Genomic DNA, 14963 nt, shown 5'->3' with positions numbered 1-14963 from the left:
AGTAGACCTATTAGGGGTATATTAGTAACTTGATTTGAGTCGGTTAGGGAAGTTAGTTACAGTAGCTATATAGCAGACAATGTAACAGATTGATGTGTAAGGTTGAATACTGTGTTCTAGAGAGATGAAGTTGGTTTATCCTTGATTACAATCACTGCTGCTTTTTCTTTATGGTATCAGAGCTGTTATTCGAGGTGATCTTTGATTTATCTTCGTTGCTCTTGTAGAACATGAAGTAAAAACAACCGTATTAAAGCTTGATTTCAGCAAATTTAGAGCTTATTAACAACAATTTCTGTAAGAAAAAGCTCAAATTATGTGAATCAAAGCATATTGATGGCAAATGGAAGTCGATTTTCGTTTGCGGATATGCAGAATCCATTATTTTTGCATCCGATTGATGGTCCGACGTCCATTAATGTAGCTTAGCTGCAAGGATCGGAGGATTATCGGACGTGGCGAGGATCGATAGAAATTCAATTGGCGTCAAAGCGAAAGCTAGGGTTTGTGATTGGATCTGAAAGGAGAAGCACAACAGATGCTACGGATGGTGTGCAATGGGACACTTGCAATAATATGGTAATTTCGTGGCTTCATAATAATATTTCTGAGTCTATTAAGAAATCGATTCTGTTTGTTAATTTTGCTGCTGATATATGGAAGTCGTTAGAGCAACAATTTTAATTAACGAATGGATCACGATAATATAAGTTGAATAGAGATTTGTTTAGCATAAAACAGAACGGATTGCCACTGGTTTAATATTTTACAAATTTAAGCACGATCTGGGAAGAGATTGATGCTATGAATGTATTACCTGCAATTGCTAATCTCACTGATGAAATTAGAGCGTTTTTACGAGCATTAGAGGTACAGAAGCAAGAATCTAGGCTTTTTCAGTTCTTAAATGGTTTGGATGATTGTTATGCTCCACAGAGAAGTCAGATCTTAATGACTGTACCTCTGCCAACTGTTGAAATGGTGTGTTCATTGATACAACAAGAGGAATCGCAGAAATCTGTTCTTAATGATAGTCTGGGACATGATATTAGTGTCATGTATAACAAGGTTTTTAATACTTCTAAACCTATGGGATCTGTTGTAGTATGTACTGAATGCGGAAAGAGAGGTCATGATAGTGCTGATTATTAGAGTGTCATTGGTTATCCAAAATGGCATACCAAACATAGGAGGTCTGGAGTTGTCTCTCAGAAAGGAGGTGGATCTGGTAATACTGTGAAATGGACTCAAAATAAAGGAAATAAGATGGTGAATGTTGTGCAAACCTGTGATGCTAATCAAGAATATGATAATGTTGTTTTATCTGCAAAGCAATTGGAGCAACTGCTTAAGATGTTACCAGCCACCTTTTCTGCTAATAAGTCTGAGCAGGAAGAACTGAATTCTCCTTTTTCTGGAATGGTCTCTTCTACCGGCATGGCTTTGTGCTACAATGTACAGAGTTCTCAACAAGAATAGATAGTAGACTCTGGTGCGACTGATCATATGACATCCAATATGTCTTTGCTGTCAAATGTTAAGTTGGCACCGGAACAATACACAATAAGGCTACCTACTGGAGACAGTGTTCTCATCTCACATATAGGTGATCGTACACTCAACAATGGATTGAAGCTGCTAGGAGGACTTTATGTACCTACTTTTCATCATAATTTGCTTTCAATTCACAAATTGTCCAAGGATAATGCGTGTATAGTCATGTTCTTACCAGACAAGTGTGTGATTCAAAATGCACAGTCAAATAACGTCCAAGGTGTGGGAATTCTGAAGAATGGTCTATATTTTCTTGTCAATGGTGCTGTTAAAGAATGTCATAATTCTGCATATAAAGCAAATGGGTGTGATCAGTTACAGAAGACATATGAGTTTTGGCATAATCGCCTTGGTCATGCTCCTGCAGCCAAGATCAAACTCATTTCACAATTGAAAAGTCTTCTTAATTTTGAAGGCTCTAAAGTTTACTTGACATGTCCTATGGCCAGGTTTACAAATCTATCTTTTCCTCTTAGCTCATCTCATGCTGAACAGATGTTTGACTTAATACATGCTGCCACATGGGGGCCATACCGGGTGTGCACAAGAAATAAGTATAAATATTTCCTGACTCTAGTAGACGATTGCACTAGGATGATTTGGGTCTACTTATTGCATACTTAATCAGAATTTTTGACTGTGTTTAAATGTTTTGTGAGTCATATTGTCACTTAATTTTCTTCCAAATTCAAGATCATTCGAACTGACAATGCCTTGGAATTCAAAGATAATGCATGTTTACAGTTTTATAACTTGGCTGGTATGGTTCATCAAATGTCATGTGTGTACAAACCTCAACAGAAAGCAAGAGTTGAGCGTAAACACAGGTATATCCTAGAGATGGCTCGTGCTTTGAAATTACAGTCAGGTCTTCCTCTAACTCATTGAGGGGAATGCATTCTTACAGTTGTTTATAAAATCAATAGACTTCCATCTTCAGTGCTGCATAATATTTCTCCGTACGAGGTTCTTTATAAGAAATCTCCAGATTACACATGAATTTAAAGCATTTGGTTGCCTGGTGTTTGCAGCTTCCACTGTAGTTACCACTGACAAATTCAGTAGTAGGGGGATTCCATGTGTGTTTATTGGGTACCCTGCTACACAGAAAGGGTTCAGATTGTTAAGCTTACTAGATCAGTCGATCATAGTGTCCAGAGATGTTATATTCCAGGAAACCGTTTTTCCTTATAACCGTACTATTTCTCAGGCCAGTTACTTGGAACCTCTCCCTATGCAGATGCCAACTGGAACGTGTACAGATTGGGATGATATATACATCCCCCAGTCTTCTACTATCACCACTTTTGCTTCTCCATCTGATAATTTTGATTTTTCTATTATTGTTACTGCTGATGTTCAATCACAACAGCTTCGAAAATCTGCTCGTTTACGCAAGACCCCTGCTTGGATGGAGGATTATGCTTTCAATTGTGTCCAGCAGGATGTCTGTGAGATTGTTGATAAAAGAATTACTCCATAATTCTCATGTTTCTTGACAGCCCTCATTACATTAGTTGATCCAACCTCATTTAAGCAGGTGTAAAATGTCAACATTGGGTTGACGTCATGAATTGTGAGCTGGAAGCACTGGAACGAAATGGTACGTGGCAATTACAGTTCTTCCACTAGGTAAGATTGCCATTGGTTGCAAATGGTTGTATAAGACCAAATTTAAATTTGATGGCACCATAGATCGTTTTAAGAGCAGATTGGTCATTTTGGGGTGCAAGCAAAAAGGAGTGGATTATGGTGAGACGTTTGCACCCGTCGCAAAAATGGCGACTGTGCGTACTCTGTTGGCTGTAGCAGCTGTTCAAAACTGGATTACAATTCAAATGGACGTTACGAACGCATTTTTACACGGTGATTTAGAAGAAGAGGTGTATATGTGTTTTCCTCAAGGGTATACTAGTATGGGGAGCCGAATTGGAGCATCAACTTTAGTTGTTCCTGTAGGATCTGGTCACCGTATTGTTTGCAAACTTATCAAGAGTTTGTATGGTTTGAAACAGGCACCACGGTGCTGGTTTAGTAAGCTTACCAATACTCTCAAGAAAGATGGTTATGTTCAATCAAGGGGTGATTACAGTTTGTTGACAAAGGTTGAACACAACAAAATCACTTTGGTCTTAGTCTATGTCGATGATCTTCTTATTGCAGGGGATTCAGCTGCTCACATTGATGGTTTGAAGCTCTTGTTGTCTAAAAATTTCCACATGAAAGATCTTGCCAATGTCAATTATTTTCTTGGACTTGAGGTTTATAGGTCCTCAGATGGTTTCTTTTTATCTCAGAAAAAATATGTCATGGACTTGCTTAAAGAGTATCACATGGTGGGTGTCAAACCCAGTAAGTTGCCTATGCAAACCAAGGTTAAGCTTCGTCCGGATAAGGGTGAACCTTTACTAGATCAACAACCCTATCAACGCCTTCTAGGTAAACTTATTTACCTGACAGTTACACGTCCTGACATTGTATACCCTGTTCATCTTCTCACACAGTATATGCAAGCCCCTACCTCTGATCATATGCAAGCTGCTAAAAAACTTTTGAGATACTTAGCTAGTAATCCTGGTCAAGGAATCATTCTCTCTAGCCAATCTGCAACACAACTTACTGCTTATTGTGATTCTGATTGGGCTAGCTGTGAATTTTCTCGAAAGTCCACCTCTGGTCAGTGCATTTTGTTGGGAGCCTCTCCTATTTCTTGGAAAACCAAGAAGCAATCTGTGGTTGCTCGGTCCAGTGCCAGGCCGAGTATCGTGCCATGACACTTGCTAGTTGTGAGGTTACTTGGTTGCGCACTTTGCTTAATGACATGGGACTGCCTGACTTGCCACCAACCATACTCAATTGTGATAACAAAGCTGCTTTGGCAATCTCAGCAAATCCTGTCTTGCACGAACGTGCAAAACATGTGGAGATAGATTGTCATTTCAAACGTGACAAAGTAGCTGTTGGTCACATTATCACCCGTCATGTTCCCTCCTATGCCCAACTCGCAGATATGTTTACCAAGCAGCTGTCTTCTTCTTAGACTGCTACTCTTATGAACAAACTTGGTGTTTTGCCCTCTGCTGGTCATCCCACCATGTTTGCAGGGGAGTAAAGAGAGGAGTCAAGGGTACAATAGTCAATTCAGTAGACCTATTAGGGATATATTAGTAACTTGAACATTATGATTTGAGTCGGTTAGGGAAGTTAGTTACTGTAGCTATATAGCAAACAATGTAACAGATTGATGTGTAAGGTTGAGTACTGTGTTCTAGAGAGATGAAGTTGGTTTATCCTTGATTACAATCACTACTGCTTTTTCTTTACACTGCCTAATCTTAATTGACTGCCAAATAAAGTTGAATCCGAAATTCCAAAGCTGAAAGGAGCTGAAAGGAGGTTGTAGGTAGACCTGACAATTCGTTCGTGTCGTATACTTTTGTGTCGTGTATTTTCGTGTTTCGTGTACTTGAAGGTCAAACACAAAACGACATGTTTAGCGTTCGTGTACATTCGTGTTCGTGTACTTTCGTTTCGTGTCGTGTATGACGTGTTAATTGAATATTAATATATATTAAATTTAATATTAATATAACTTAAAATATAAGATTTTTAGGTAAAAAAATTATAAAATATATGAAAAATATATATATTTAGATCTCATATCTATACAATATAATGAAATCAAATCATATTTTAAAAATAAATATGCATATATTTATTATAATTGTACATATATTCATAAAAAATATTAAAATTTAATTATAATATTTATTTATGTCGTATACTTCGTGTCGTGTCGTGTACTTGAAGGATAAACACAAAACCGACACTAAATCTCGACCGTGTACTTTCGTGTTCATGTACTTTCGTGTCGTGTACTAAAAATGCAAACACAAATACTAAATTTTCGTTTCGTGTCGTGTAAGTCTTGTTGTGTCCAAAATTACCGGTTGTAGTTGTTGGTTATGTGGAAGGTGATTTGTTAGCTATACTAAAAACAACCTTTTAAATAATATTATATTTTGGTCTTCTTTAACATGTTTAGACATCGGATTGTTTCTTTTGGTTGATTGCAGAAGTTAAGCTCAAATGGACGGACTTACGCAAACAACAATGAGTTTTAAGATCAAGGATCAGGCAAAGTTGAAAAACGAGAAACAAATCTTTTAAAGACATTATATCTATGGTTTTTAAAAATATTTTTAGTTTATAGATGTTGAAACATTTTTAGTTGTATTTGTAAATTTGTAATGATGGGTTACTTTTTTCGAGGAATAAATCATATTTATTATAATTGATATTAGAATAAGTTACTTGCATATTAAATTATAAAATTTTAAATAAAACTAATCCATGTTACATCAAAAATAAAATGTATAAAAAAATAAATATCATAGAGGTAGCACACACACTGGACTTAGGATAAAAAAATTATGATCAACATTAAACGCCATGCGTAGCGGGCAAAAATACTAGTTCTAATATATTTTTTTATATATTTATGAATTTACATTTACTATAAATATAAATAATACTTTAAACACATATATATTTACATATTCGTGATTAATAAAATTATTTATATACTTTATTGCAGAATTAATGAAAGAAGATATAGCAAATACACTATATATATTTGGATAAAATTGATAAAACATATTATTCTATAAACATGTTTATTTCTTACCGAACTTAAATATTTTAAATGAAGTAATGTTTTCATAAAATATTCCATACAAACTAATACATTTTTACGATGATCTAGTTGCTAACATATTTAATTTCCAGAATCTCTAATAAAACTCGATCTGATTTAAAATTAAAAAAAAAAAGTTCAACCCAATCTAATCCGGCCCGAAAAAAGCCCGATAAGGGCTGCCTCGAGGGCCTAACCGGACTCTAACATTTTCGGAAAGCCCGGCCCGGCCCGGTCAAAGTGAAGTCTGAAAAGTCCGACTCGGTCAAAACCTGAGTTTTTTAAGGCCCGGTTAAAATCCCGCCCGGAGGGCCTTTCGTGCATTTCCGCTTTTGAAATGTTAGTTTTTAATTTGAAAATGTCTACAACAATCTATAGATTCTGCTAACTAGGAACCTGAAAATTCATAGATTACCGAAAAATAATAATAGTTGTTTTTTTGTTAGGAATAATCATAGTTGATTATTTGCTAATTTATTACACTTTTTTTTAACAAAGATGGCTTATAACCTTACAAATGAATATCTGTTCTCGTAAATTCCCGGGGGTGAGCGAGAATTATTACACTTTTGTCAACTTGGAACTTGCATAAAATTTTCTGCTACTTGCTTTATTCATTTAAATATCTAGAACTTTGTAACTGCTTCGGTAACCAAACTGTTACCTGAGATTAAAGACTTGCGGTCCGAGCGGAAGATTAAAATTAGCTATTTAATTTGAGGCTAATTATGTAAAAGAAAATTTCATGTGTTCTTTCTTGGCACGTACTCGAAATAAATAAAAATAGTTGCCTTCAACCGTAATTCAACTTACCAAGTGACTAGTATGCTGTACAAAGAGATCTTATCTACTAATATAATAAAGACAATATCTTTTACCATGTAATATTATGAAGACGATAAGGTAACAAGTGCAAATATTAAGGTCTCCATTCACACTTAACAAGCAACGTAGATTCACAAAAAAAAGCACACAGTCTTGTATGGTAATCATTAACATTTGCAGAATGCTCATTCAATGATGCTATGCAGCATTAAAGGGTGCAAATTGGTTCAGACCCGGGAACAAAATAAATACTTACTCGGTTGTCTCAACCGAAATGGATTATGTCTATAATTTACAAAGGCAGGATACAGTTATCAACTGAACACATGATTCACAAGCAAACCAAGACAAACAACCCAGCACAAGCACACAAGAAGATAACCTCAGCAAGGTGCTCATCTTGTTTTGCTCTCACAAGTATTTAACAAGCAACCATATAGCAACAACCAAACCGACAATCCCGAGTACAGATAACAAGAGACACAGGCAGGAGCAGCCACCCCTGGTGCGCTTGTTCAGTATAGCCAGGTTCCTTTGCACTCGCTGTTTTCAAACAAGATAATAACAGCAAAAAAGCATTAAGTGGCAAATATCATGAATGAAAAAACCAACTAACATGTCAGAAAAAATCATGACTGAAATTTAAGGGTGTGTATTAACATTATTAGCAAATCCTTTTCGAAACTGAAGCATAAATTTAAGGACACACATGAGAGAGGTATAAAAGACTATTCTGTTGAACTTAGTACAGAGAAATGAAGGTGACACTAATTTCTTGTGTGAGTTCTACCTACAAGAGGAAAGCCCTCTTAACAGGACATGAAGTTGAAGTTGTACAGAATGCATGAAGAATATCATTTTTATCATATATATAATAGGTAAAATCAACACAAAGTTACAAACAAGTAAAATTTGCTAAAAATGGCCAACTAAAAATCATAGTCCCTCCCCTCAGTCCCCTAATAAACATACTATTTTTTTTAAGTTTGTTTCACACAATCTGCATAAAAACCTAATTATTAATATTATCTTTCTTGATTTTTGTTTTATGTGAAAATAGGAAGTTCAAACTTGTATACAGAAGAACACCAAAAAAAAATATATTTCAAGTATGTTCTTAATACACCTTGAATTGTGAGAAGAAAACAAAGGAATTAGCACGATTATTTTAAGGTAGACGGGGTATAAGTTAACAATTATGACCTGCAAACGGGAGTTAGTAACATCCACGTGATCATCCAAGTTATCCTGTAAAGCACGATACAAAAAAAATATGTAAGCTATAACATCCTTATATTGATCAAATGATAACTTTTGATGCGAAGCTGAAGCTGAAGCTGGTATACATGATATATGTAAAAAACATACGATTAATCTTGTATGCAAGTTGAGTTCTTCATTTACTGCCAGTGCAATGTGTTTGGTACTTGTTACACTCTCCTCCAATCTCTCAAGACCCTCATCTTGTTCTGTTTGAACAGGCGACATCAATTCCAAGATGAGAACAAAAGATCAGCACTAAAAGAAAGACATTCACTCTGAACAACATATAAGTACTTGCCTTTCATGATTTGACGTTGGAGACCTACAACACCATGATTATCTAAACCAGACGCTCTGCTCATGGCATCAACTGGTTTACTTTCTGACCCAAGCAAGCTGTCCCTATTGGCAAAGTTTGACATATTCAAAGTTGAAGCCATCTGATTTACCTTTGATCTCAAATTTGCAAGCATGTCCTTGCGCCGATTCATCTCTTTGTCTGTTCTGTGTACAGCAAATAAAAAAAAATTAACATACACCCTAGGGATTAAAAAATTAACATACATCCCTTGGGACAAAGATGACTGAACAAAAATTGGTATTCATGCACTGAGATAATGTTAAGATATATACACACAGAACACATATTATATATGAAGCTAACACGTATTAAAAAAGATGAACAATTGTTACTTTGATATTCATGAAAATATGTTGCTTTAACTATTTACGTTCTGAAGTGAGCGATATCAAAATCACAGGATGATAACCCTGGCATATAGCCTAGCGGCTATGCCTTTTTATGGTCAAAGCCGCAGAGGTGGCTGAGTCTTTTTTAAGTTTTGTTGGAAAGCATCTGGGTCTATATTTGTTCGAATAAAATGCTTCGCAATGTAAAGAACAGGAAACGGAAAACCAGATCGGGTAATTTATCAAAAAAAAAAGAAGGAAAACGGGATGATCAGTAAACATGGAAGCAATCAATTTCAAAGATATAGTTAAAAATACACAAGAGCTTACAGAGTTTGAGGTTATATCCTTATCTAATTTTTTGTTAAACAGCATTATGGAGACCATCTTCCTTTCCTTTCATTAACTCCCAAACGTGGATTATCAATTTGAAGCTCAAGACGTTCAACTATTGTGTAGTATGTTTAAAGGGTTATTAATGATTGTTTATAAAAAAATTGCCGACAAAATACATGCAAGGACAAGTTGGCTATCTATAGCAGCATTAGTTACATGTCCTTACACCACAATAAAAAATACGGGCCAAACATGTTTCCGTGCCTTTCTTAGTCAAACAAAACAAACCCAACCCCGTAAATCCGAATAACTCTTGTTGTGTCACCTCAACAAATAAGATTCATGGTAAAATAATATACTAGAAACAATAATTTAAGAACTTCACTAATAATTAAATCTTCATTAACTAAATGCAATAGCTTACTTACAGTGGTTTCCCTGGAATCTTCGATAGAAGAGACTGCAAGCTATCGAGTCTAGTACCTAATATAGTAATTTTTCTTCTAATTGCAGATGAATGACGTTGTGCTTCTGGCCCAGATGTCGGCATCGAACTCTTTTCAGAGATCATGCCAGATATATCGTCGGCTAGTTTTACCGCTTCATTATATTCCCTCGGCCATGAATCCATGGATGAAGCCATTGATCTAGAGAAGAATTACATTATTAAAGAATAAACTATGGAAATTTGAAAGATAAATTAGCCAAATGCAAAATGAGAAATTTTTATATTTACTTTGCAACAAGATAACTGCTTGTTCTATCAAAACAAACATATAGGTAAAGCACATAACAAGATGAGATAAAAACAAACAAAAACCTCAAATACATATAGCTTTCATATTATTTTGCAATATAACATGTAACGAAACCATCGGCTAAAGAAACTTGTTTTCAACAATAACCTCTGATAACGAGTATTCTCACTTAGGGCATCCATATTGCAAACATTGAACTCGACCAAAAGCAACCTGAAGAAAATGCTGCATTTATGTTCTGATCAGCAGTCAAGACCTATCATGCTCATATTTGTGGAAAGGGTTTGGGAAGAATACAGTAGATCAATCTTGATGACACTGATAGTTGACAAATTTTTTAGTATTGGGGGGGGGGGGGGGGTTGAGAATCGAAGCCTATAACTCTTCTAGCACTAATTACACCTTTTCCACTGCTTGCCATTCCTTCATTCCCAATAAATTCGACTTTAATATCATATGAAAAGGGTATTTGAAATTTCTACTGATGTTCAAACTTTAATGTTGTGTTGGTTCGGGAGAATGGATTGGAATAAATAAAATTAAAGAGATAAAATGAAGGTAGGTAGGAAGATTGTTAAAAAAATTGAGCGGTTGAAAACTTTTCATTATGAGAATTGGTTATTAAGTGAGTATGAAGACTGGAACAAACCTTCTCAAATAGGGAGAATCGAGTTTGAGCTCTAGTTCAGGTTGCTTGGAATGGAATGAATGAAGGAATGAGAGTTTTGAACATTCACCCATAATATAATCCAAATTCATTTCATTCCCTCCAATTTTCTAATTCTCAACCAAACACAGCTTAAGGTTCTCATTTTTTATACTCCATCCCAATTTATCTTTCCTGTTTGACTTTTTGTGGTCAAACTGACCCAATTTTGACCAAAAATTTCATATAGTATATAATCGAAAAAAATTATATCAATAGAAAGTACATGTAATCTACTTTAATATGTATTTTTTAGTTTTTAAAAATAATGAAAGATTGATGTTTAATTTACGATCAAAGTTGAATCAATTTGACAAGAAAAAGTCAAACAGGACTAGAATAAATTGGGACGGAGGGAGTATTTGTTTTAATAAAGCCACAGAAGCTTGTCAGAAACAGATACTAGATATTGTCTAGTTAATTTAAGCTACATACATAAGATACCTCTCAACCAAATCGATAAGTTTGTTGCAACTAATACTCGTAATATAATAGAAACCATCAAAATAGTAGCTAAACATTCAACATCAGCTGTTCACAACTTCAGCAAAGCCTAATTATACATAGCATCATAATAAAGTAGCATATATACAAGAATATACAGTCATGATCACCTAACAATCTTATCGAAAAGGTGTATTCAATCATATCTTAAACTTGAAGAAAACCTAAATTCATTAGACCTAAAATCATTTAAAGATATATCTCAACACCGAGACAACAGCACATAAACCAGTAAAATTAGTTCAATTTCATACTCACTTCTATTTATACCCACATCAAAATTAAAATATACAGTCATGATCACCTACCAAACTTATCGAAAAGGTGTATTTACGCAATCATATCGTAAACTTAATAAAAACCTAAACTAGAGAGACCTAAAAATCAGGTAAAATTATATCTCAACATCAAGATAGTTGAGAATCGAAGCCTATAACTCTTCTAGCACTAATTACACCTTTTCCACTGCTTGCCATTCCTTCATTCCCAATAAATTCGACTTTAATATCATATGAAAAGGGTATTTGAAATTTCTACTGATGTTCAAACTTTAATGTTGTGTTGGTTCTGGAGAATGGATTGGAATAAATAAAATTAAAGAGATAAAATGAAGGTAGGTAGGAAGATTGTTAAAAAAATTGAGCGGTTGAAAACTTTTCATTATGAGAATTGGTTATTAAATGAGTATGAAGACTGGAACAAACCTTCTCAAATAGGGAGAATCGAGTTTGAGCTCTAGTTCAGGTTGCTTGGAATGGAATGAATGAAGGAATGAGAGTTTTGAACATTCACCCATAATATAATCCAAATTCATTCCATTCCCTCCAATTTTCTAATTCTCAACCAAACACAGCTTAAGGTTCTCATTTTTTATACTCCATCCCAATTTATCTTTCCTGTTTGACTTTTTGTGGTCAAACTGACCCAATTTTGACCAAAAATTTCATATAGTATATAATCGAAAAAAATTATATCAATAGAAAGTACATGTAATCTACTTTAATATGTATTTTTTAGTTTTTAAAAATAATGAAAGATTGATGTTTAATTTACGATCAAAGTTGAATCAATTTGACAAGAAAAAGTCAAACAGGACTAGAATAAATTGGGACGGAGGGAGTATTTGTTTCAATAAAGCCACAGAAGCTTGTCAGAAACAGATACTAGATATTGTCTAGTTAATTTAAGCTACATACATAAGATACCTCTCAACCAAATCGATAAGTTTGTAGCAACTAATACTCGTAATATAATAGAAACCATCAAAATAGTAGCTAAACATTCAACATCAGCTGTTCACAACTTCAGCAAAGCCTAATTATACATAGCATCATAATAAAGTAGCATATATACAAGAATATACAGTCATGATCACCTAACAATCTTATCGAAAAGGTGTATTCAATCATATCTTAAACTTGAAAAAAACCTAAATTCATTAGACCTAAAATTATTTAAAGTTATATCTCAACACCGAGACAACAGCACATAAACCAGTAAAATTAGTTCAATTTCATACTCACTTCTATTTATACCCACATCAAAATTAAAATATACAGTCATGATCACCTACCAAACTTATCGAAAAGGTGTATTTACGCAATCATATCGTAAACTTAATAAAAACCTAAACTAGAGAGACCTAAAAATCAGGTAAAATTATATCTCAACATCAAGATAGTTGCACATAATCCGGTAAAATTAGCTCAGTTTTCATACTTACTTCTATTTATACACACATCAAAATTAAAATATACACTCACGATCACCTACCAAACTTATCGAAAACTTGATTAAAAACTAAATTAGCAATACCTAAAATAACTTAAAATTAAATCTTGAAACCGAGATAGCAGCACATAATCGATCAAAATCAGCTCAATTTCGTAATTACTTCAATTTATACACACGTCAAACTTAAAATTACATATATCTGCATACATGATACAACAAGACATAATACATATACAACTAAACTGAGATCATATGTTCACAAACAAAAACAATAATATACAAAACCAGAAATTCAGATCGAGAATTGGATTAAAATCGATAAAATACCGCAAACAAATAATAAAAAGGAATAATTAAAGTATTAAAACATACAAGTGAATCATATTATACCAGCGATTAAGCAAAGGACACGATTCTCGAGGCGATCGATTCGGTTGCTTCTGATTGCGCTGGGTGTATGTATATGTGTGTGTATAGAGAGAGAAAGCGGAAATGAGGGTAGATGATGAATTAGAGGAGAGAGAAAGAGTGCTCAAACTGTTACTTTGTCCCTTGGGCCACAAAACGAAAGCAAAGTACCAAAATTTTTGTTATTTTTTATTCGGTTTCTATAGGCGATCGGCTCGTTCTTTTTATTTAGGGGTCCATTGCTGTTAAAAAAATTAATTAATTAAAATAATTTTAATTTATAATACGCATTTAGTATGTGTCATGTGCACATGATACCAAAGTATTTCTTATTTCATATATTAATTATTATTGATATAATAATTATTTTATTTACCTATTTATCAATAACTATCAAGAGGTTCAATAATACTAATAATCTTAATTCAACTCATGACTTTTTACATTTTTAAATATTCTCATAATTTTCAATAAATATAATTCTCATATAAAAGAAAAAATTACAATTTATATTTAAGTTGATTTACACATAATTTATGTGTGCTTATTTTTTATCTGGCCAGCACCCACCCACTCATTTAGTCTCCCATTAAATAAAGGACTTGTAACCTTTTTATCTCACAATACAATACATTAATTATTTTTTTCTTATTATTTTATTTTTGAATTAAAAAATTATTTATATTTAAAATTACTACAATTACTACAAAAATTACTACAACTTAAATTAAATGAAATAATATTGTTTAAAATCTCTTCTATATATAATAACAGAATATAGTGATAATATTCATGAAATTAAAAAGTCTCATTGAAATGACTGATTTACCCTTCTACTTTATATTTATATAAAAAAAGTTGTTGGGAGAAATTGAACCCGAGTCTTTGCATTCACAAACACATCACTTTACCACAACACCAGACTGTTACTTAAGTTTATTATCATATACATAATATGTGAGTATCGTAAATAACGATAATTTATTTAACTTTAAACATGATTACGAAGATATTTGTAGAGTTATTTTTGAATAATTGAATTTGAGATATAAAGTTAAACAAAATACATAAATGGATCATTTTTTTTATTAAAAAAAATTAATTTGAAAAATATGTCTCATACATTTTTAATATATTTTTTAATAAAAATAAATTGTACATATAATTAATTTTTTTATATGTTGAAAAGAAATACACTTATATAAATAATATATATATGTACTACATATTTAGATAATTTATAATTAGCGTATTTCGATTTATTTCGAATTCAAAATTAGAACTTGACCCATTTTTCAAAAAATACTCGAAATTTGACTAAATGACATGCCCGTAAATACCACGTCACTACCTATGTTTAATTTAAATTACGAGTTCGACTAGAAAATCTTATCAACAAAAAAAAAATTTGTGATATCTTATGCTGGTAAAAAATTAATATATTTGAGGTTTTTATGAAATCAAGTCAATTGATGATAGGTATCATAAT

At 33.2% G+C, this 14963-nt stretch overlaps 2 protein-coding genes across 4 annotated transcripts; one reads left to right on the top strand and one right to left on the bottom strand.

Annotated features, from left to right (window-relative positions):
- The first annotated feature begins 1266 nt into the window (after positions 1-1266).
- On the top strand, positions 1267-3037 carry LOC141713889 (uncharacterized). The gene is made up of 4 exons (XM_074517453.1): positions 1267-1455; positions 1543-2091; positions 2299-2422; positions 2586-3037. The coding sequence occupies exons 1-4, from the start codon at positions 1267-1269 to the stop codon at positions 3035-3037; spliced, it is 1314 nt and encodes a 437-aa protein (XP_074373554.1).
- A 4117-nt stretch (positions 3038-7154) lies between these two features.
- On the bottom strand, positions 7155-13638 carry LOC141711703 (syntaxin-51-like). Of its 3 annotated transcripts, none has more exons than XM_074514350.1 (6): positions 13457-13638; positions 9793-10011; positions 8637-8842; positions 8444-8544; positions 8279-8323; positions 7155-7618 (listed from the first exon to the last, which is right to left on the bottom strand). In XM_074514350.1, exons 2-6 carry the CDS (start codon positions 10005-10007, stop codon positions 7487-7489), a joined length of 699 nt encoding a protein of 232 aa, XP_074370451.1. In that variant the 5' UTR covers positions 10008-10011; positions 13457-13638; the 3' UTR covers positions 7155-7486. The 3 variants fall into 3 exon arrangements, with proteins under 3 accessions (XP_074370451.1, XP_074370452.1, XP_074370450.1); XM_074514351.1 differs by having other exon boundaries at positions 13439-13636; XM_074514349.1 differs by lacking the exon at positions 13457-13638 and adding an exon at positions 10270-10349.
- Positions 13639-14963: the final 1325 nt, after the last annotated feature.

Source organism: Apium graveolens, chromosome 3, assembly GCF_009905375.1.
Source record: "Apium graveolens cultivar Ventura chromosome 3, ASM990537v1, whole genome shotgun sequence".
Lineage (NCBI taxonomy): Eukaryota > Viridiplantae > Streptophyta > Magnoliopsida > Apiales > Apiaceae > Apium > Apium graveolens.
The sequence above is the reverse complement of the archived record's forward strand: the minus strand, read 5'-3'. Positions and strand labels throughout refer to the sequence as shown.